At 40.4% G+C, this 20646-nt stretch overlaps 1 protein-coding gene across 1 annotated transcript in view; it reads right to left on the bottom strand.

Annotated features, from left to right (window-relative positions):
* Nucleotides 1-1036: 1036 nt before the first annotated feature.
* Nucleotides 1037-20646, bottom strand: part of LOC146461838 (endoplasmic reticulum transmembrane helix translocase-like) — a 32393-nt gene continuing 12783 nt past the window's right edge. Inside the window, exons 15-29 of the mRNA XM_085086258.1 lie at nt 20355-20465; nt 19611-19736; nt 18082-18196; nt 17330-17442; nt 16717-16815; nt 15100-15196; nt 14495-14586; nt 13595-13750; nt 13182-13299; nt 11915-12050; nt 10670-10730; nt 10197-10339; nt 9417-9528; nt 3154-3297; nt 1037-2536 (exon numbers count right to left, since the gene is read on the bottom strand). Coding sequence (XP_084942384.1) covers nt 2429-2536; nt 3154-3297; nt 9417-9528; nt 10197-10339; nt 10670-10730; nt 11915-12050; nt 13182-13299; nt 13595-13750; nt 14495-14586; nt 15100-15196; nt 16717-16815; nt 17330-17442; nt 18082-18196; nt 19611-19736; nt 20355-20465 — 1731 coding nt within the window. The 3' untranslated portion in view covers nt 1037-2428. The remainder of the gene's footprint in view (nt 2537-3153; nt 3298-9416; nt 9529-10196; nt 10340-10669; nt 10731-11914; nt 12051-13181; nt 13300-13594; nt 13751-14494; nt 14587-15099; nt 15197-16716; nt 16816-17329; nt 17443-18081; nt 18197-19610; nt 19737-20354; nt 20466-20646) is intronic.

Here is a 20646-nt window from a genome sequence, read left to right as displayed (position 1 = left end):
ACCAAGCAACTCCTTTGTTCCCAGGATCAATTTTTGTGCTTCGCATGAGTGAACAATAATGCGCTTGATACATGATGTCACGGCATCGGAACAATTAGCACAGAATGTAAATACATGAACTTCTGCTTGGACCAAAAAGTATTTCTCTCAATTTTGGCCATCTGGACTCCTTCACATTGTAGTTGATCCCGGGGAATCCTGAAGTCAAAGATCAATATGTGATGGCACATACGTAACTCTTTAATGTCATCACATGTAACTTTTTATGATGTAAATAGTGTTAATCTCTGAAGGGAGTTTTATGATGTAAATAGTTTTTTGAATTTGTATACACGGACAGATCATAGTGACATCAGCTCTTAAGCTGCTTTTCTTATGTAATCCATTGTGTATAACATAAGTGTTATCGATCATGATTGACTGCAATTTTGACTGTCTTTGGTTTTGTGAGATAGCAACCAGCAACCTTAAACAACATGGTACGTCGAACGGTTTCTTTCATATCTTAGCCAGTTTAAATTTCGTGTATGAGAAGATATTTTTGCACCTTCGTAGTCCAGATAAAACAAAACTTCCAATTCCTCCTGTAAGTTTTTGAGATAGGAAAACAATGGATCAAAATACGTATACTCTAGATTGGAGGCGGGGGGCGGAAAGGGGTAGAGGTGGGGGTGGGGTTGGAGGCGGAAATTACATCGTAAGCCAGTTTTCTGAGGTGTGGGGAATGTAGAAGTGTTGGGTTGCTTGACTCGCTTTGTTGATGTAGTTGTCAGAATCAAGCCAAATTCCGCAAGAAATTCATCAAAAACAGTTACTGCGAGATATCGCGCAATGAACAGTCAAGTGTCCCGGATCACGGCGGACAAAAGGGGGCGACCTACACGGTTTGCAACGTCTTAAATGGTTGGTCGAGCCCTAAAAGACAATGCAGCTACAGGTTATCCGGGTCCGGTGAAAATAGAGCTTTTGAAAAGGGTAGGTCTACTGGACAAAAATGCAGGAGAAAAAGACAAAGAAGTACAAGCAAGCAATTAGATTCATTTGGTATATTTTAATTAAACTCAACTCTTTTTTCCATGCTCAGAAATAAATACTGTTAAGACAATATGCCCATTGACTTGACTGTGAGGACATAATCGACGCGGAAGTGACAGTGAGGGCGCGTTCTTTTGGGACTATTCCGGAATAGGAATACTCGGAATATGACGATATTTGTGTGCTTTTGGGAGCTATTCCGTTTTCGGAACGGAATATCATTGTGTTCATTCTGCTCCCGATAGCAGAATGAACAGAATGAAAGGAATACGGTTTGATTGGAATAGACAGAAATACGCGTTCTTTTGGGAAATTTTCGGCGGGAAATCCTACGCTGCCGCTCGCGCACGCAGACATAGTAATTCTCAGGTCACCTCCGCCATAGGTATTCCGTTTCCAGATTTTAGGAGCGTTCTTTTCAAAATTGAAATTCCGTGTATTCTGTTATTCCTAAACCGGAATAAGAATAGCTAGAATAGCCCCAAAAGAATGCACCCTAAATTAGAACATTCTAAAAGCATTTGCCTTTCCCTTGGATAGAAAATCCTACATTTCATGAGGTTTGAAGAGTGGAGAAAATATGTAACTTATCATAATTTGTTTTACAAATGGAAAGCGAGCGATTAGACATCTATTTTTCACAAATGACAATATGACAATTTTTTCTTCTTTTATTCTCTTTTCCTGGACAAAGATCACCTCCTTGTCGAGCGGTAAGATAAACTCGCGCACGCGCGCGAGAAACCCAACAGAGACCTTTGACAAATAACTGAAAGCAACACCAACGAAAACATTTTTTAAAAAATCATGACATAAACTTGTACAACCAAATGTGGCAAATTTATTCAGCAAGAGGGAGAAAGTTTACCGTGGTGTGGGCACGTTCTCTGACACACTGCAAAAACCATTTTCGTCATTTCACGTTATAGTTTTGTAGAGAGAGGCAAATAAATGTACCACATTTGTAACGCAAGTACAGTGCCAGTGTTGTACCCATTAAACCCTATGTTTTGTGACGTTCTCGTTGTCGTCAGTAGCGTGCCTAAGGTCCCTTTCCAACGCGATTCCACCTTCTCACTGGACATTTTCTGAGTGAAAAGAGGAACTATGTTTGATCAGTCATCTTTCTTTTCCACCGTTTGGATGAAGGCAAGTGACCACCTGCGTGTTAAAATTATAATTTATACTTTGATAAGCCCCCCGGCTCTCAAACAAACTAGAGGATTTTAATTCGTCGGACAATCTTCGCCTCGTCTCGGGACGTCATCTTCGGACAAGATTCGTAACTGTTCGTCGTTGCTACCCTACCTCTTACCAATGCGTCGTAAAATTGAAAGTTGTCCGGCTGAAGAGATTTGCATTAAGAAGCGTAAATCGTCGCTGTTCTACCGCGTTAATGTTGTCGTAGCTTTGCGCTGCCAAGCAGGAAATCCAGTATTCTGTCCATGACAAAGACTGTGGCAAAATCCGCAAGAAGAACTTGCATGAAAATTTCGCGGAACTAAAACGAGATGAAACAAAAGTGAGGTTCGGAAAGTTGGCGCCATCACAGTTTTTACAATAACTGTCAAAATTCCCGCGCTCTGATTGGCTTGTTGCTATTGCATAGAAGAGTACAGACAATAAAAATGACGTCAGATGTAACGCGCGTCCTTTCTCAATGGAAAATGAAGCCAATTTTGCTCGTACTATTTCCATGTTATTGTAAAAACAAAACGACGGCAGTTTTCTATGGTCTATACTCTTATAGACCATAAAATGACGCCGTAAAATGTTCAAAACTTGGCAGTAAAACCACTCGCCTGCGGCTCGTGGTCCCACTTGAGTTTTGAACATTTTATGACGCCATTTTATGGTCTGTAAGAGTACTATAGACTACATCCTCATGTACTTACCTATTGAGTTAGAACCAGTTACAGATTTGAGTGAGAAAGTTCAGATGGACGGGAAATAATTATGCTAAAGGAAAATATCTGTCAAAACTACCGAAAGGAAATGACAACTCTATTCTAAAATAACAGCTGTGTAATGCATGTCCCCAAGCTGGACGTCGCTAGTGAAACGTGGCTTATTTAAAGAGTGTATCTTTAAAGTGTTGTTTGCATAGTTTTAAATTACCTTAGGTGGGAACGTGACGATTTCAAACTGTTGATTGATTTCTGGAACTGAACCTGTTATCATACAAACAACGAATCCACCAGAGGCCAACAAGCTGTACAGTAACGCCTTGTTATCCAAGAGGCTCTCCATAAACGGATGACCCTGAGCGAGAGACAGACAACAGTTTGTGCATTCTTAAAACATAAATTCTGAGAATTTAAGTTTACATTGTAAGCGCACGCTTGCAATAATTTCACTCAAGCACTGGTTAAAAAAAGTTTCATGAGATTTAACCAATCACGACGAAGAGCGACCGATTAGGTACTTTATCCCAGCCTGAGAACCGGTTATAAGTTTTCCTGCGCTTGGCACCGGTTACACGTTTTCCCGGGTCTTTTTCCCGCGTCTGGCACCAGTCACATGTTTCCCCGCGCTTGGTACCAATTTCATATTTTCTCGCGCCTGGCACCAGTCAAATGCTGCCCTGCGCTTGGAACCGGTTACAACTTTTCCCGCGCTTGGTACAGGGTTCTGATTGGTTCATCGCCTTATTCTGCTTACTGTGATTGGGTAAACACCAAGTACAGGGTTCGTACTCTTTTGGGCTTTTAAGAGCCGTCCTCTGTAAATATCGACTATCGTCGTTTGGACGAGAAAAAAAGAAATCCCTCAAACTTTCTCAGAAGAATGGTCTATATAAGTGATTCACATAAATATAACTTTCAGCTCAGTTCGATTCGTATTTTAGCTGTAGTGCGACCATCTTGGTTTTACCGCTCTGAGAGGGCTTTCAGCGGCCATTTTAGGCCACACTTTTAAGAATTTGCCTTACAAAGAAAGCGTTACAAATCCGAACAAAATCTCATTATTCGAGACAAGCAAATGTTTGTTGTTGTGTTGAGAAGCTTTTTTGGGAATTTGATCGAAATCTGATTTTTTTACAAAATTTTTAATTTCTTCCCTATTGAACTACTCTTCAAGTGCCAAAAAAATGGCCAAGTTTAAAGGAAAATATCGCTAAAGATACATTAGTTGGCATCCTAAAACAGCATCCCGGTTAAAGAACAATGTCTTGTCTGTAAGAATATGCAATAAAATTTTTGGGCAGTTAAAAAGAGAAAATTATAAAAGAAGAAGTTTTAACTGTACTTTTGTCAACAAACACCGCCTTCGTAATTAGCATAACAACATGAAAATAACGATTTACTAAGAAAATAATGATAAATTCCACTTACCTCGTGAAATATCGAGAACTGAATATTTCAAAATATATCAATTTATAGTTTCAGTCGGATACAGCCGCATTTTCGATGATTTGTTGTGCGAAATCTCCGTAATACACCGCAGCCGTTAAACTGAGTTGAATTCTTCAAAGTCCGTCAGGACAACCATCGGCCGAAAAATTGCCTTCCGCCCCATGAGCTGCCGTGTGCAAGGTGCCAAATATTTCTATGTTATCCTTAATGACCAAAACTTCTTTCAGCAACCATTTAAATCCTGCTTTTAACTGGAGATTCTCGTCAAGAAATCGTTTATGTTCCGTTGACCTTCCGCCGTGATTAAACAAAGAGATTGCGTTACAGAAACACGCGCACATCCAGACGGGCTGGGGTGGGGGTGGGGTAGAGGTGGGGAGGAAATAAAGATGTCACAGACCTTAGCTTGTAAGATGCTGCGAAAGCGTTAGCTATTATTCGCCTATTCGGGGCTATAAATTAAACACCTTTCTCGGAATAATGGAACATGACTAGTGACTTTGGGGAACGCTGAGAAATTTGTGTAGGTTATATATTTTTTCTGGTTTCTGGCGTAGTAGGAAGTACAATGTACCCTCTGTAAAGTCATGGTCTCTTATTTAGATGGGTACCTTTTCCAGCGAGTTCAAATATTTTGTGGTAGATCTAGGGGCAAAAATGGACTTCTGGAACTTTCGTCGACAATTAGTTTCATGTTTTTTTCCCTCTCTCACTGTGATCAAATTGCCCTGCGGAAACGCGAAGCCGATCGTTAAGTAGTTTATATATTAATGACTACATCAAATTAAATTTCATAGGTGTGGCTAATTTTCATTTTATTTCGGGTTTAATATTTTAAGTCGTTTGGGTCGCAAAAGAGAACCATAGAAATATAATGTGTCAATCAAAACGTATTGTTTCCAGTTTTAATATGTACATTCTTTTCGTGACACGCGTAAAGCGAATGGCTTAGTAGCCGCACTTTTAATTGGTACGTGGAGAATTCCTGGTCATGGCCACCTGTGGCTACTCGTCGTATGTTGGAGGTACCTGCGGATCCAGTACCCAAAACGATAAAAATGTGCAGTGTGTCCTACTGAGTGACTGCCGAGGGGACGTGAGCGTCCATTTAAAAGCACTGCACGTTTGGGACGCCTCTTTAAAAACCGAGGCACAATTGCTTCTAGCAAGGGCAGGTATAGTATGGGTATTTTGGTATTTATTTTACTAGTTTTCTCTTAAGAAACACCAAAGTACAAATCATAAGTATTCATTCCTTGAAGCGAATACATTTATTTTGAACTCCCCCACGAAATTCACAACCTGGTTTCCATGCCATTTCGGATCACAAGTTATCACCTGCAATTACACTTCATTACACTTTTTCACGCGAAGACGCTAAAAATAGAAGCATTTGCGGAGTGAAAAGCGTGTAACTAAGTAAGAAGCAAACTGTCCCATTAGATCGTACTCTCTAAACTAATGCTTTTGAAAAACACGTATTTGAATCTCATAACTTCTTCCTTATCAAATTTTCTTCCTTATGAAATTTGGTCTGCGGCATTTATTAATCACGTGCCAGGAGACCGTGGGAAAGTGCTAATTTCATTGACGCCCATACGGCCGTCGATAAAACCCGGTACATGGAATATTCCGGAACATTCCGGAACATCCCGGAACATTCCGGAACATCCCGGAACAAGAAAAAAAAATTAAGATACAAAAAAAAAAAAAATAATAAATTAAACAAAAATAAAGAAAAAAATGAAAAAAAGTGTGTATATTTATATAAAATGAAATTACATTGTATCCGAAAAAAAATTCATATAAGAAGAATTACGGAGTAGGTGGAGAGGTGGGACGGTAGTATAAATGGGGTGTTGAACTGACCACACTGGATGAAGGCGCAAGAACCTTCCCGCCATTTGCAGCACGTGCTTATCGTCCGCTACGCCAGAAACTGATCAGTTCCGGCTATTTTCAGTGGATTTTATCTTAAAAACAAACAGGCCTAACAGGAAATTTTGTTCATATGAAAAATAGTTATAAGCATAGAGAACAGCTTTGTAAAAGCAAACAATCTACAAGGAACCGCACAACGAAAATGCTGCAAGTATACGCAGGATCTGTGAAAGATCTAATCAGCCAAAAATATAAATGACTCAAATTTCTGCAAGGCTGATCGGACTGCTTAGAAAACCTAACACGACAGCGACCTGATAGAGGTTGCCGCATTCTGTTGATTCTCGGTTTGGTCTCATTGGAAGGGAAGAGAAGTTTTCGTGGCTTTCGTTCGAGAAACGGGTCCAAGCTCCGGAACGACCAACAAAGGAGTACAAATACGGAACGTGAGGCCCTAGGCGAAGACGGCGGGGAGCCCGGGAGGGTTTTGGTAAAAAGACTGCGCGAACGACTTTTAGCTCCACTCCGAACATCAGGAAATTGATTCTTTGGTCAGCCGAGCCGGAACTGATCCAATTCTGGCGTAGCGGGCGATAAGCACGTGCTGCAAATGGCGGGAAAGTACTTGCGCCTTCATTCAGTGTGGTCAGTTACAACACCCCATTTATCGTAGGTACTTCATATATCCCCTATTATAATAAGGGAATAGGGGATATATGAAGTACATACCATTGAAGTACATACTGCATTTATACTACCCTCCCATCTACTCCGTACTTCTTCTTATATGAATTTTTTTCGGATACAATGTAATTTCATTTTATGTAAATATACTCACTTTTTTTTCATATTTTCCTTTATTTTTGTTTAATTTATTATTATTATTATTTTTTATATTAATTTTTTTTTCGTGTTCCGGGATGTTCCGGGATGTTCCGGGATGTTCCGGAATGTTCCATGTTCCGGGTTTTATCGACGGCCCGCCCATACAGTGTATACAATTTGTACTAATGCATTCATTTCATTTTTTTTATTAAAGTGATAGTGTATTAAATGGATATTGAAGCTGGGGACGTACACGTGTGCATTAAGGGCCGTCGATAAAACCGGAACATGAAACATTCCGGAACATTCCGGAACATCCCGGAACACGAAAAAAAAATTAATAAAAATAAAGGAAAAATGAAAAAAAAAAGTGTGTATATTTATATAAAATGAAATTACATTGTATCCGAAAAAAATTCATATAAGAAGAAGTACGGAGTTGGTGGGACGGTAGTATAAATGGGGTATGTACTTCAATGGTATGTACTTCATGTATCCCTGATTATAATAGGGGATATATGTAATCCATACAAACCCTCATATTAATTTTACGTGCCGGTGAATATAACTTTTTCATTGTTACCTAATATTACAAATATATAGCTGTCAGTGAGCTTGGGATAGTTGTGAACATGTATGAACCCGAAACAGAAGAGCAACGATCAACTGATGCTGTAAATTAGTGTTTTACTTGCCAGCCCCCCCACCCTCCCACGCCCCAACCAAAGAAATAGAGCACATATCATATTCCACATTATTCTGGGACAGCAGTTCCCTATTTAGTACCCGAAATGCATAAAATAGCTTTGACAGTAATCATGAAAGCCCCCCCTTTTTTTTAATTTAGGAGCTGTTCCATTTTTGTTTCCTCCCCACCCCCACCCGAGCCCGTCTGGATGTGCGCGTGTTTCTGTAACGCAATCTCTTTGTTTAATCACGGCGGAAGGTCAACGGAACATAAACGATTTCTTGACGAGAATCTCCAGTTAAAAGCAGGATTTAAATGGTTGCTGAAAGAAGTTTTGGTCATTAAGGATAACATAGAAATATTTGGCACCTTGCACACGGCAGCTCATGGGGCTGAAGGCAATTTTTCGGCCGATGGTTGTCCTGACGGACTTTGAAGAATTCAACTCAGTTTAACGGCTGCGGTGTATTACGGAGATTTCGCACAACAAATCATCGAAAATGCGGCTGTATCCGACTGAAACTATAAATTGATATATTTTGAAATATTCAGTTCTCGATATTTCACGAGGTAAGTGGAATTTATCATTATTTTCTTAGTAAATCGTTATTTTCATGTTGTTATGCTAATTACGAAGGCGGTGTTTGTTGACAAAAGTACAGTTAAAACTTCTTCTTCTATAATTTTCTCTTTTTAACTGCCCAAAAATTTTATTGCATATTCTTACAGACAAGACATTGCTCTTTAATCGGAATGCTGTTTTAGGATGCCAACTAATGTATCTTTAGCGATATTTTCCTTTAAACTTGGCCATTTTTTTGGCACTTGAAGAGTAGTTCAATAGGGAAGAAATTAAAAATTTTGTAAAAAAATCAGATTTCGATCAAATTCCCAAAAAAGCTTCTCAACACAACAACAAACATTTGCTTGTCTCGAATAATGAGATTTTGTTCGGATTTGTAACGCTTTCTTTGTAAGGCAAATTCTTAAAAGTGTGGCCTAAAATGGCCGCTGAAAGCCCTCTCAGAGCGGTAAAACCAAGATGGTCGCACTACAGCTAAAATACGAATCGAACTGAGCTGAAAGTTATATTTATGTGAATCACTTATATAGACCATTCTTCTGAGAAAGTTTGAGGGATTTCTTTTTTTCTCGTCCAAACGACGATAGTCGATATTTACAGAGGACGGCTCTTAAAATCCATGACTTCCCATGACCTTTTCAAGTTTTCCATGAAAAGAGATTCGAATTTTACAGTGACAAAATGCCAGTGTTTATTTCTACTGAGTGGTCCCTAAAAGAATGCTTTCTTAGTGATTTTTCTCCATAAACATAATTGAAAAACAATGACAATGAACAATAAACAATGACTTTCCATGACCCACAATTAAAATCCATGACTTTCCAGGCCTGGAAAACGAAATTACAAAATTCCACGACTTTCCAGGTTTTCCATGACCCGTGCGAACCCTGCAAGTAGCAACTTGCAACCGATACCAGGCATGGACAAGTTATAAACAGCGCGAAGCACGGGAGATTCGCACAACCAACGTTAGAAATGGTTTTAGTTTTGAATCCTGCTCAAAAAAGCTTACTCGGCCACGCTAAAAAGAAGTTTGTAAGGACAGTACCTTGTAGTTGATAGCGAAGGTTGCTAGTTGCATAGCTATGGACACGATGTAAACAGTACTATTAACAATAGTAGGCTGGAACTTGGCTTCCAAGTCTACATGCTGGTCTCCCCTGCAATGCACACACAGAACGTATAATTGTGAGGAAACAGCTCCTTCTAAAATATCACCAGAAATAGTTTACTTTCCTATCTATAGCACTGCACAATTATTTTTGTAAGTTGAAGCGCAACACTTTTGCAAGATTAATTGCAGAATAAATTACATGAGTATAAGTCAAGAAAACTTGCATCACATGTTATCGTATGTTGAATTGTTTACCTCTTGACACGGGTTTAACAAGAATTACAGTTTATAAATTGCGCATGTTTTGGAACAATTCTGTCTATTGCTATTCCGGATTAGGAATAACAGAATATCAGCTCCCTAGAGAACGCAATTTCTCTATTCCCACAAACCTGGAACCTTTCCAAAAGAAAACAATTCCCCTCATTCTTAGTAAACTGTTTTCTGTTTATTCTGCTATCGAGGCAGAATAAACGAAATACAATTCTGTTCATTTCTAAAACAGAGTTGGTCCCGAACCAACATTAGCCCTGATAAACAGCTAACGCTCGAAACGTTAGCACTCGAATCTCTTTACGGTGGCCAATTTACCTTTCTTTATCAACTCCGTTCGGATAAACTAAACATTCGTTTCTACTCCCCACCGACGCAGCACCGCAGTTTCGTTAGAAAATAACCCATAATCAACATGAATACTGTTTAGTTTGTACTCACATTCCAGGGGTGAGTCGTTTCGCTTGATGTACCATGAACACAAGTGCCCAGAAGTGAACGGCAAATTGACAAAGGACTGTTAATATGGTGTAAATGTTAAAGATGTTCTGTAAAGGACGTCGATTAGACAGAGTGGAGAGAGGCTGAAAGACAAAAGGAAAACATTTAACGTGAAACGTGTAACCCATGACCTCTGCGATACCGGTGCAGTGCTCTACCAACTGAGCTATCAAGCCAACTCAGCAACTGCTTCCAGGTTAGGTTGGGTACTAACAGAGATGGTCTTTCATCTATTAAATCATTTATCCGTATTTCACAGAACGCTATTTCTCATATTTCACTTTTATCTTCTCTTGGGAATTTAGACAAATTTGAAAAATCACGAAATGTTCAGACGCTTTTGTCTTTGATGTTTTCACACCCTTGACAACTCACATTCAAATCAGTAATTCCTATCATGCAGTCTGAGTTACCTTGGATCGTGATATAAACAAGAAGCAGCCGGCTAATAGGACTCCTTGTAATGTTGCTTGTCTGCAAGAGAAGCAAACAAAGTTTAAAGTTAGAAACTTTTACATAACCTCGAAAGTAACTGCCACTTGAACATGGCAGTACCAAGCAATTAAGAGTAAGGGGGAAGATTCTTTATTTGCTTGCCTGTGAAAAGGTTACCAAGGTTAAGTTTACGCGCGAGTTCCTTGGCGGTAGGACTGCAATTTACCAGCCGGTGAACGAAGTGAGCCACCGAGAAAAATTAATTTGAGTCCACTTTTTCTGGCCACATTCTACTGCCGGCCCGTAAATCGCAAAAGATACTCACGGGTCTACCCAACCACATGATCGTGCTCACAGGCTAGTAAACCGGTTAAAGCGCTTTTTAATTCAGCCTTCAAAGTAATTTCGCGGTCACGTTAGTTTTGCTTTACTGCGAACTATGATTGGTTAGTAAATTCGCGCCATTTTCGCAACCAATAGGAAGCCAATGCCTTGGTCGCACGTATTTTCCCGCGATTAGCGCCGGTTACACGTATTTGTGTCCAATTCTGATTGGTTCACTACGTTACGCTATGGATGTCTGTTGTAATTGGTCAGTGTAATTACTTTGCTTTTGGTTTTACCACACTCAATTGAATACTGCTCGAAAATGGTGTGATTTATCATCCTTCGTCTGGGAGAAGATCACGTGGGGCCACAAGACTGCAAAGAGATACCCTCTCCCCACCCTCACGCACCCAGCTCCCCACCGTTGTGAACGGGCTTAATAATAATAATAATAATCTTTATTGAGGAAATCAATGTCACTAATAAGTGATTTACAAAAGAGTCCTCGAAAATAAATAAAGAACAAAAAAAAAAAAAAAAAAAGAAAAATAAAGACTAATATATGGATATTTTTGTAGCCCTGACCGAGCCTTTCTTGTCCGTTTAAAGGGGATTGATTTACGATTTGCTCCTGTGGGGGAAAAAGTAATATAGACCAAGAGCAAGAGAGGCTAAAAGCCTGCAGAGATTCTACCCTCCCCACCCTCACCCCAATTTCCACCGTTGTGAACAGGTTTGGATTTTTAGGCAATCCTGCAAAACCTGTCTGCCTGTCGCCCAAAACGACAGGTTTTCTATCCATTTAAACCCTAATAATCCTAAACAATCTCACCAAACGACCCTCTAACAGTACTGGTAACCAACACACTAGCGGGAATTTGTGGACTGTAACTTACCCGTCACTAAATTTGATCCCATCTAAGTAGAGCACGCTTTGACTGTAAGCGAGAACGAGGGCGTTTAACGCCAGAATCTTGAACATCTGTAGAGTGGTGACAAGCGTGCAGCGACCCTGCTTTATGATGTGACATACTGAAAAATACAACAATCAGAAGAGATGATCGCATGCTAAGAATGCATCAAGACTGGAGGGTCCAGAAGAAGAACATTTTTGGTCTGCTTGTAGAGCAGCCATGCATTGATCGCGCGGAAATTGGGACGAGAGCGAAAAAAACGGAGGAGAAGGGGAGGGGAGAGAAAACTCCTCTCTCTCCCCTCCCCTCCCTCCGTTTTTTTCTCTCTCTCGTCCCAATTTCCGTACGTTCAAACGAAGAAAAACGCACAGACCCCACGAAAACTCTTGCGACGCATGCTACTTATTGTGGGGAAGTGGTATTGGGGGGGGGGGGGGGGAGGAGGGGGTAACGTGAGCTTACCGACTGAAAGAGTTATAAAGTTTTCAATTTCCAGGGTCAGCGTTTATTTGAAATGCATGTTTTGACTGAAATTCTCTGAATGATAGGAAAGAGAAATATAAATAAAATTTTAATGAGAAAACGAATAATCTAAAAGCTTCTCGTTTGGATTCAAGGCCGCCAAAGTAATACCCAAATGGGTTCAAAGTTACAGAAACTCCAATACATTTGTTTAGTGGATTAAAAATGAAGGATGAAGGATGGAGGATTCTGTAGAGGGAAGGGACTTATCAATATATCCGAGAGATTGGACGATGGGCGGGGGGGAGGGGGGAGAGTAGCTTGCGAGCAAGCTCTCGGGGGAGAGTGGGGGCGGGGAGGAGAGAAGGAGCCCGAGAGGTTCTCGCAGGCTAGGAGGAGAGGGGAGGTATTAGAAACTATGGGGATAAATAGTAGCAGGAGACACAGTATTGTGCAGTACAGGTGTTTCCCGCATCTTTGAGTTACGACAGCGAAACTTTGGAAAATTGGAATCCAAGTCTTTCCTTTCCTTTGTGATGGCACTTGCATTCTTGGCTACTCTGATCCAAATATCTTTTTGTCGTCCGTCCACAGGCTAGGCAGGTTTCTTTGGCTCGAGAACTTATAAGTTGGCCGAGTGTTAAAAGGTGAGTGGTCTCATCTAACGTCACTTCTTACAATCATTTCACAGTCGCCGATATACTCGCCACAGATCACTAAGAACCCAAGGGCCACACGTTTTGTTCCGCATTTTAAAAGAGAGGAATTAATTTCTTTTTTCACTTACCGGCCATAACAGAGGAGAGTTTAGAGGTGAAGGGTGACGCGATGGATGCATCTCCCAACCGTACAACTTGAGGCTGATCCATTTCATCCATCTGTTTCAACATCTCTTGGATTTTTTTCTATAAATAAAAGTATAATACACTGCGTTTAGTAACTTCACTTCATTCTTTAGCAAGTCCGTGAACATAAGAGGGTAAATAACGGAAGAAAATGAAACTATAGCATTTTGATGTGTGACAATTGAGGTTGGTAGTTTTTATTTTTGAATATAGTAATACCAAGCACAACAAAAATATCATCATCATCATCATCATCATCATCATCAATCATCACCACCATGACCATCCATCATCATCAACAACAGCAAAAGCAATACCACCACCAACATCAACAACAAACACCAGTCTCCCTTACCTGTTGTTCTTGTTTTAAGGTGGAGGCAGTGTCCTCCCCCCTGGCCATAGCACGCATCTTAGCAGCTCGTGAGGAGCCTTTGGCAGATGCAGGGGGGATACTTGCTCTGGACACTATCTTGATCGAATCATTCTTACTTTTATCGTCTTGCTGTTGCTACAAAAAAAAGAAAACCAAATCACGTCAACCGCTTTAATTCTTGAACGTGAAAAGGAAAAATAAAAATGGCGAATATTGTTTTTGTTGAGAATCTTTGACCTCTGAAGTTACAGGCAAACATACCGGGATTTATTAAATCACGAGAACATGAGCTCACAGCACACTCTTATCTCTGAGTTTGCCAAAACGTGCTGGGTTCAAGGCCGAGAGTGCAGTTACTTTGGTGACACATTATTTCCGAGTTGCTTTGAACCTCATTATGAAAGCGAGGTTAAGTACAAAGCTTTTCGTATGAAAATTAGTTTTCATTCATATGCAAACAAAACTAATTTTCACATGAAAAGCTTTGCACTTAGCCTCGCTTTCATAACAGGTTCAAAGCAACTCGGAAATGACCCATTGCCTCATTTATCCAAATTTTTGAACTTTCCGTTTTGCAAGCACTGTGTGATACTAAATCTGTGAGAAACCTGTACATATTAACCTGGTCCGAGCCAAACCGAAACCACAAGAAGGGTTGAATTCTCCAGAAGAAAAAATTATAAATTCAGACAACGATCTGTCCATAACGTTTGTCAATTTTAGATCATCCACTACTCAAGTACTTCCATTCCACGCCTGCCGAACATTTTCTTCTTACGACAAAAAATTCAAGCTTTACTGAAATCGGAATCGCAGAAACGGCGTACCTAACGCCTTTAACACGGACGAGACGGTATTAAAATATAAGTTTGTCCTTACCGATGTAGAGGGTTTATCGTCTTTAGACTTTACACCTCCTTTCCTGCTTATTTCGGGGAGTTTCTCTGGTGCACCAGCAAGCAGGGCCACACCTAGGTACAACGGGAACAGTTATAAAGTAACAAAATGTTATAAGTGCTAGACTACAGATACGAGTTTTCAGCACAGATAAAATACGGAGCTGACATAACCTACCAGTTGCTGTTACCAAATTTGCACTTGAAGCAAAATAGTCTCGAACTGAACCACTTGTGACAAAATCTAACATGAGTGAACGCCGCTTTTGCTACGTCACACCCTTTCTCTTCCACGCTTCACTCAAACCAAGAATGCCATCATGGGTGTCAAGTAAATACTGCCAGAAATCGTACAGGATTTTTACGGATAAGGAAAAATACGCGACAACAAATTAAAACTTGTTAAGAAATAATAGTCGGACACCCTGGAAACAGAAGACAGTACTATGCCCAAGGCGCTCTCTTGCGGAGCACTTTGTGTGCGTATGTATATTGTCTCCTCCCCTCTCTCTTTTTTCTTTCTTTGATTAAAACCTTTTTCATGACATTTACCAAGAACCACCTCAATCCAACTACATGAAATCTTACCACAGTGCGCATGCTTAAGTGCCCCTACGTCATTAGTGCCGTCACCGCACATTAACGTGACAAAACCTTTACTCTTCAGTTTGGTGATCACGAGTTCCTGAGAAAACAAACGACGAGAATGTATTCAACGTCACGGTACAAGTATAAGACTCTAAATATGACTATATAACAGACAGCTTCCTCTGAGGATTGTTTGTTGATTTTTCAAGTCTGTTCTTTCCATTTTTTGGTGCGTGAATCATTAGAAGGGTTTCAAAAACTCATTAATAATTCATAAGCCATTGACCTATCAAATTGTCGATAATACATCACGTGAAGAGACTTTATATCGATAAACCTCCTCCTTATTAGTATGCGGTGTTTTTCACATATGCTAATTCCAACGTTCACAAAAACATCATTGTTATGAACTCTATTGACACACACCCATTTCCAGGAATGTTTTTGAAGCCGTTCAAAAAAATCGCAGCACGTGTTTTATCGGGTCTAAAACCCCTCGGCCGCGCCTCGTGGTTTTAAGCCCGATAAAACACTCCTACTCGTTTTTTAACCATTACTTCAAGTCCATTCTTTCCACTTTTCGGTGTGTGAATCATTAGAGGGATAAAAATAAGTGATGGGGCTTTATTTTTAATGCTCAAGGGGTGGGGCAGGAGAATGACCGGGTAAGGGACTTTTTTGTCATGTTGGTTTGCAACTGTCCAAGTGTTGGGCGTAACTGTAAAGACACGCTATGAAATTGTTTCGACTGAAAAAATGGACCTAAGTTGATACTGGGACTATTCTGATTGAATTCAACTGGTGAAATTTGCGAATTTCCAGTCGAGAAATCGGAGAAGCGCTGTCCAAAAGGGAACCTGAAACCTTGAGAATGGTGTCTGCATCGGCAGGAAATGAATTTAAGACTAAAGTTGGGAACGAACCAACTCCGTGTTTCCATCTTCATAGACGGAAACAGTATTCTGGTCATGGCATTGGAAACCTCAAGGAAACTTACTTCATGAAACTGTTAATTAATTAAAATTTCTCAATATTCCTTCATTCAAATCCACTCAAAAGGGGTTTGGGTAAGAGAACAAAACATGGGCACTGCTTTATAATTATCAGTGTTTGGGGATCGGCAGTAAAAGTGTCTTAATCGGACAAGCATTTTAAGGTTCGGTTCGATTGACCGTATTTCAGAATACGAATAAGCGGATACCAGGAGGAGCAGGCCAATGTGGCCCGGGTTCAAATCCCGGACTCGACGTCATATGTGGGTTGAGTTTCTTCTTGGTTCTCGTTCTTGCTCCGAGAAGTTTTTCTCCGGTTTTCCCCTCTCCTCAAAAACCAACATTTCCAAATTTCAATTCGATCTGGAATCTGAGCCGGTCCACAGGTTTGTCAGTCGTAAAGACTGTCAAGTGTCACTCTCGTTAAACAAAGTTGATCTATTTATTTATCTTTGTTAGATTTCTCTTTCTAGGTAAATTCTGCAAACTTTCGTTGACGCAAGATAATTTAAGAGCCATTTTGTAGTCCAAGGACTCTTGCGAGGAATTTCTCGCCATCATTGTATGTTATTCCAGAATAGGGTCAATCAAACGCATCCTTATTATGTGAGGTAAACTGTTGTACCTTTTGTTTAGGAGCCACTCGGGCGAACACTTGGACGTTTTGAATGATGGAGTGGAAAAACTTGGATAATTTCTGAGTAGACTGTAAGTAAGAAAATGCCTGAAGAAAAAGAGAAAAAAACAATCAGCTGCTGCCATGATTTCTACTTAATAACGAATGGCATAAAACTATTCACTACAGTCAGTAAAATTAACGGAACACAAGACGCGTGAAGGCGTTCACGCGGGATGTTTTGCTTGATGTAAGCATTAACTTTGAATGCAATCTCCCCAACGCCCCCCCTCCCCCCCCCCCACCACCTCCATGGTTCACTTAATTCTCTGATCCATCACGTTTCAACAATGAAAATACGCAGAAAAAAAAAAAGAAACAGACAAAACAAGCTTTCCCAGCCGAAAAATTTATCCAGGTAAGCGTTTATTCGCATCTAAAACGAACGCGAGCTTCGCAGACGTGTCCTGTTTTCTTTGTGAAGTCGCCTGCGCAAAGGCTAGAAAGTTACCACCTCTCGAAAGCAACTTTCGAATTTAGCATCCTTTGTTATCGTTACAAGCGTAGTCAGTTTAGAAACTTAAGATACTATGATACATTTAGGTTACAAAGTGTAAGTTACCTCTCCTGTTACACACAAGTCGAATTTTGAAGTCAGTTCCTTGGTACCACCAGAGGGAATGATGGGAAGACTGAAGGAGCGGTCCACTGGCTGCCAGTGCCACTCGCTTTCTACTGCAGAGAGGGGAATGGACATTAACACATACAAAACAAATCTGAAGACTTCCACATGTTACTGATCTTCAATACTTTTGTAAAGGATGTGAAACGTAAAATCACATTGATGTGGAAGTAAAAACAAATTGTCTCGAGATTCGCTCTGACGAAGGGCTAACGCTCGAATCTCGTTACGGTGGCAAAATTTATACCTTATCAACTCAGTTGATAACAAACAATTATTCCACGAGCACGCGTTGGATATAAGATCATACATAGCCAACGAGGCGCCTAGCGTCGAGCTGGCTATCTATCACCACATATCCAACAAGCGCGAGTGGTATAGTTGTTTTGTTAAAAACAATCCCGAAATATTCCTAGATCTTGCTGATTTCGCTTGGCAAGAACAACCAGAAGACAATTTAATGATCGCTATTTCTTAAACATGGTATAATGGCTCACATACCATGGCCGCTAAGCAAATCAAATCCCTGGAATTGCAATATACAATGACCCAGTAATACCAACTATTCGTATCCGGTGGAGTGTTTGATTTGCATATCCTTTGCTAGAGATCGCTCTTGAGTTGAACGTCAAAGGCAATTCAAGTTTTCTGTGGTTTTATTTTACTAGAAACAGATACAAATGTTAGGTTACCATGATCATTTGTGTTTTCAGGCGGCGACAGAACCACAATTTCACGCTTTGTCAACCGAAGCTCGCGAGCCACATGACAGGCGGTCAGCGGGTTATCCCCAGTGATCATAGTCAGCTACATAAAAAGAAGAAAGAAAGAAAAACACATAAATTAGCTCTTCGCAAACTTCTATCCACGTTTAGTATAAATCTACCAGTGTTCTATCACGAATGCCGTTCTTTGATTGGCTACGCTACTCGCTATCTATTCTGTGATAGATAGTGAGTAGCGGTTTTCAACAAAATGGCGGCCGCTTCGTCGCGTTTTCGAAGTGTCTGCGATGAGGATATAGATAATTTACTAGTTTAGTTTTGACCGACTAGTAGATTTATACTAAAACAATTAAATTATTCGCTCTCGATTTCTAAGCGTGATAGCTGATTCGGGCTCCGCCCTCATCAACTATCACGCGATAGAAATCTCGAGCTCATAATCTAATTGTTAACTATAACAGGAAAAAAGTCCGGCCAATTATCTGTTTAAAAACAGATTTAATTCACGATTAGAAAACTACTCTTTTGCCACTCGAAAGAGGTTCGAGTACTCACGTCTCGAGCGTCTGAGTGAAGTGGAAAACAAACATTCGTTTCCACTCCCTCACCGACGCAGCACCACAGTTTCTCTGGACCATGGCCCTTTATCCTCTTCAATTTACTTAAATAAATAGGCCAAAAATTGTAAAAACCGTGACTAAGCCAAAACACGCTAAAAACAATTCGGTGCTAATATAAGGAAGCGATTACAAAATATCAAATTGTCTGCGTAAGAATCCAGTTCTGTTCTCCCCACCTACCATGATTATCAATCATATTCCCTTAAAAAATCATATCATTTGCGTTGTACACTTTATTCTAGAAGTCAGCTTCTTAGGAACTTTTGTTCTGTACTTCTATCTGTTTAGCCTCCAACGTAGACGTTCTTGGCTTGTCACGTCACGTCACGTGCCTGACGTGACAAGCCAAGGAACGAACGTCTGCGTAGAAAGCTAGTATCTGTTAACAATGGCCTACGATGTAGAAGCGTCCTTGTGGCGATTTCTGCGCTTTTCAACTTTCCTGCTTCAACAGAGCGAAAGACGCAGAAAACCCCAAGAAAACGCTTAAAATGCAGACTACAAAAATTCGAATAAAATTACGGGACTAGAAAGGTTTGGTTTTCGTATTCATATTTAACAATTATTCCACAAGTGCGCGTTGGATATGATATGGTAGATACCCAAAGGGGCGCCTTGCGCCGAGCTGGCTATAATCATCTCATATCCAACCGAAGCGCGAGTGGAAAAATTGTTTTAGTAAAAACAATCAAGAGATATTACTAGATCAGGCTGATTTCGCTTTGCAAGAACAACCAGAAGACATTTGGTTGCTATTTCTCGGGCATGGTATAGTGGCTCATATACCATGGCCAATAGGCCAATCAAATTCCTGGAATTGCATTACACAATAATCAAGTTTTTAATAGTACTGAACGTTTGTATAGTGGTCCTTACGTGATGTGACGACTCCTGGATCTGTTTAATGGCTGCTTTTGAATCGTTCTTTAGTGGACATGCGATTACAACAAATCCCGCAAACTGCAGATCACATTCACACTCCTCACGCTTCAAGTCACGGACCTGTTACGGAGAATAACAACACAGATCAAACCCCAAACACTGCATCATGTTACTCGAGTTGGCAGTCAAATAGAAAATTAAGGTTTCATGCGATTTTTGTCGCACTATTGTCGCGCTCGATCCTGCGATTAAAATCTTATGTGTAAACTAGCGGCGATTTCAAAGCAATTTTGGCGCGAATTCAGTGATAAAATTTGCGGCAATTTCTCCCAAATCACCTCCAAGCTGTATGAAGTTTCGAACATGTTCGAAACCTCTGCGATATTGCGGCGACAAATTGTGCCCAAATCAAACTGAAATCGCCACTTGTTTACACTTGTTATTTTCGTTGCACAATGAATCGTGTAAACGGACCTTCATGCATCAGACTTTTGTTTCTTTCTTTTTCTAAAAGTTGGTGCAGAGTTCAAGGCCTGGTATCACAGACAAGAAACTTTGTTCCACTTCGGCTTTCCCCAACACACAAATAACTCTCAAGTCTGACAAACCTATACCCTTCGCGTTCCAGATGCAATTGGAGTTAAGAAACGTTGGCCAGGTTTTCAAGAGGAACGACACTTGGATATCGCGAAGAAAAACTGCCAGTGAAAATAAATAACGATATCAAAACTGCCATACCTCTTTAGCTGGTATGTCTCCTATCTTCTTGTATCCAAGTGCCAATACTCTGGCACCTTGACACGTCATTCTGTGATAAATGGTGTCATAATTTCTGGGAACAGTCTTGTACTGAAATAAAAGTAGGAAAGGAAAAATTCTGTCAGCACGCATGCACTGCTTCATATTGCCTGGAATTCAGGCAAATGTCCATCTGCTAACCAATGTTTTTGCTCACACCCTCCTCTCGCTTGTGTCTCAGTTTTGATCCCCGATTGGAAGATGAGTTGAGGCATAATCCGAGCCCTTTTTA

The sequence above is a fragment of the Pavona decussata genome, unplaced genomic scaffold (assembly GCF_977016875.1).
Source record: "Pavona decussata unplaced genomic scaffold, jaPavDecu1.1 SCAFFOLD_193, whole genome shotgun sequence".
NCBI classification, from domain to species: Eukaryota; Metazoa; Cnidaria; class Anthozoa; order Scleractinia; family Agariciidae; genus Pavona; species Pavona decussata.
This window is presented reverse-complemented; position numbering and strand designations above follow the sequence as displayed.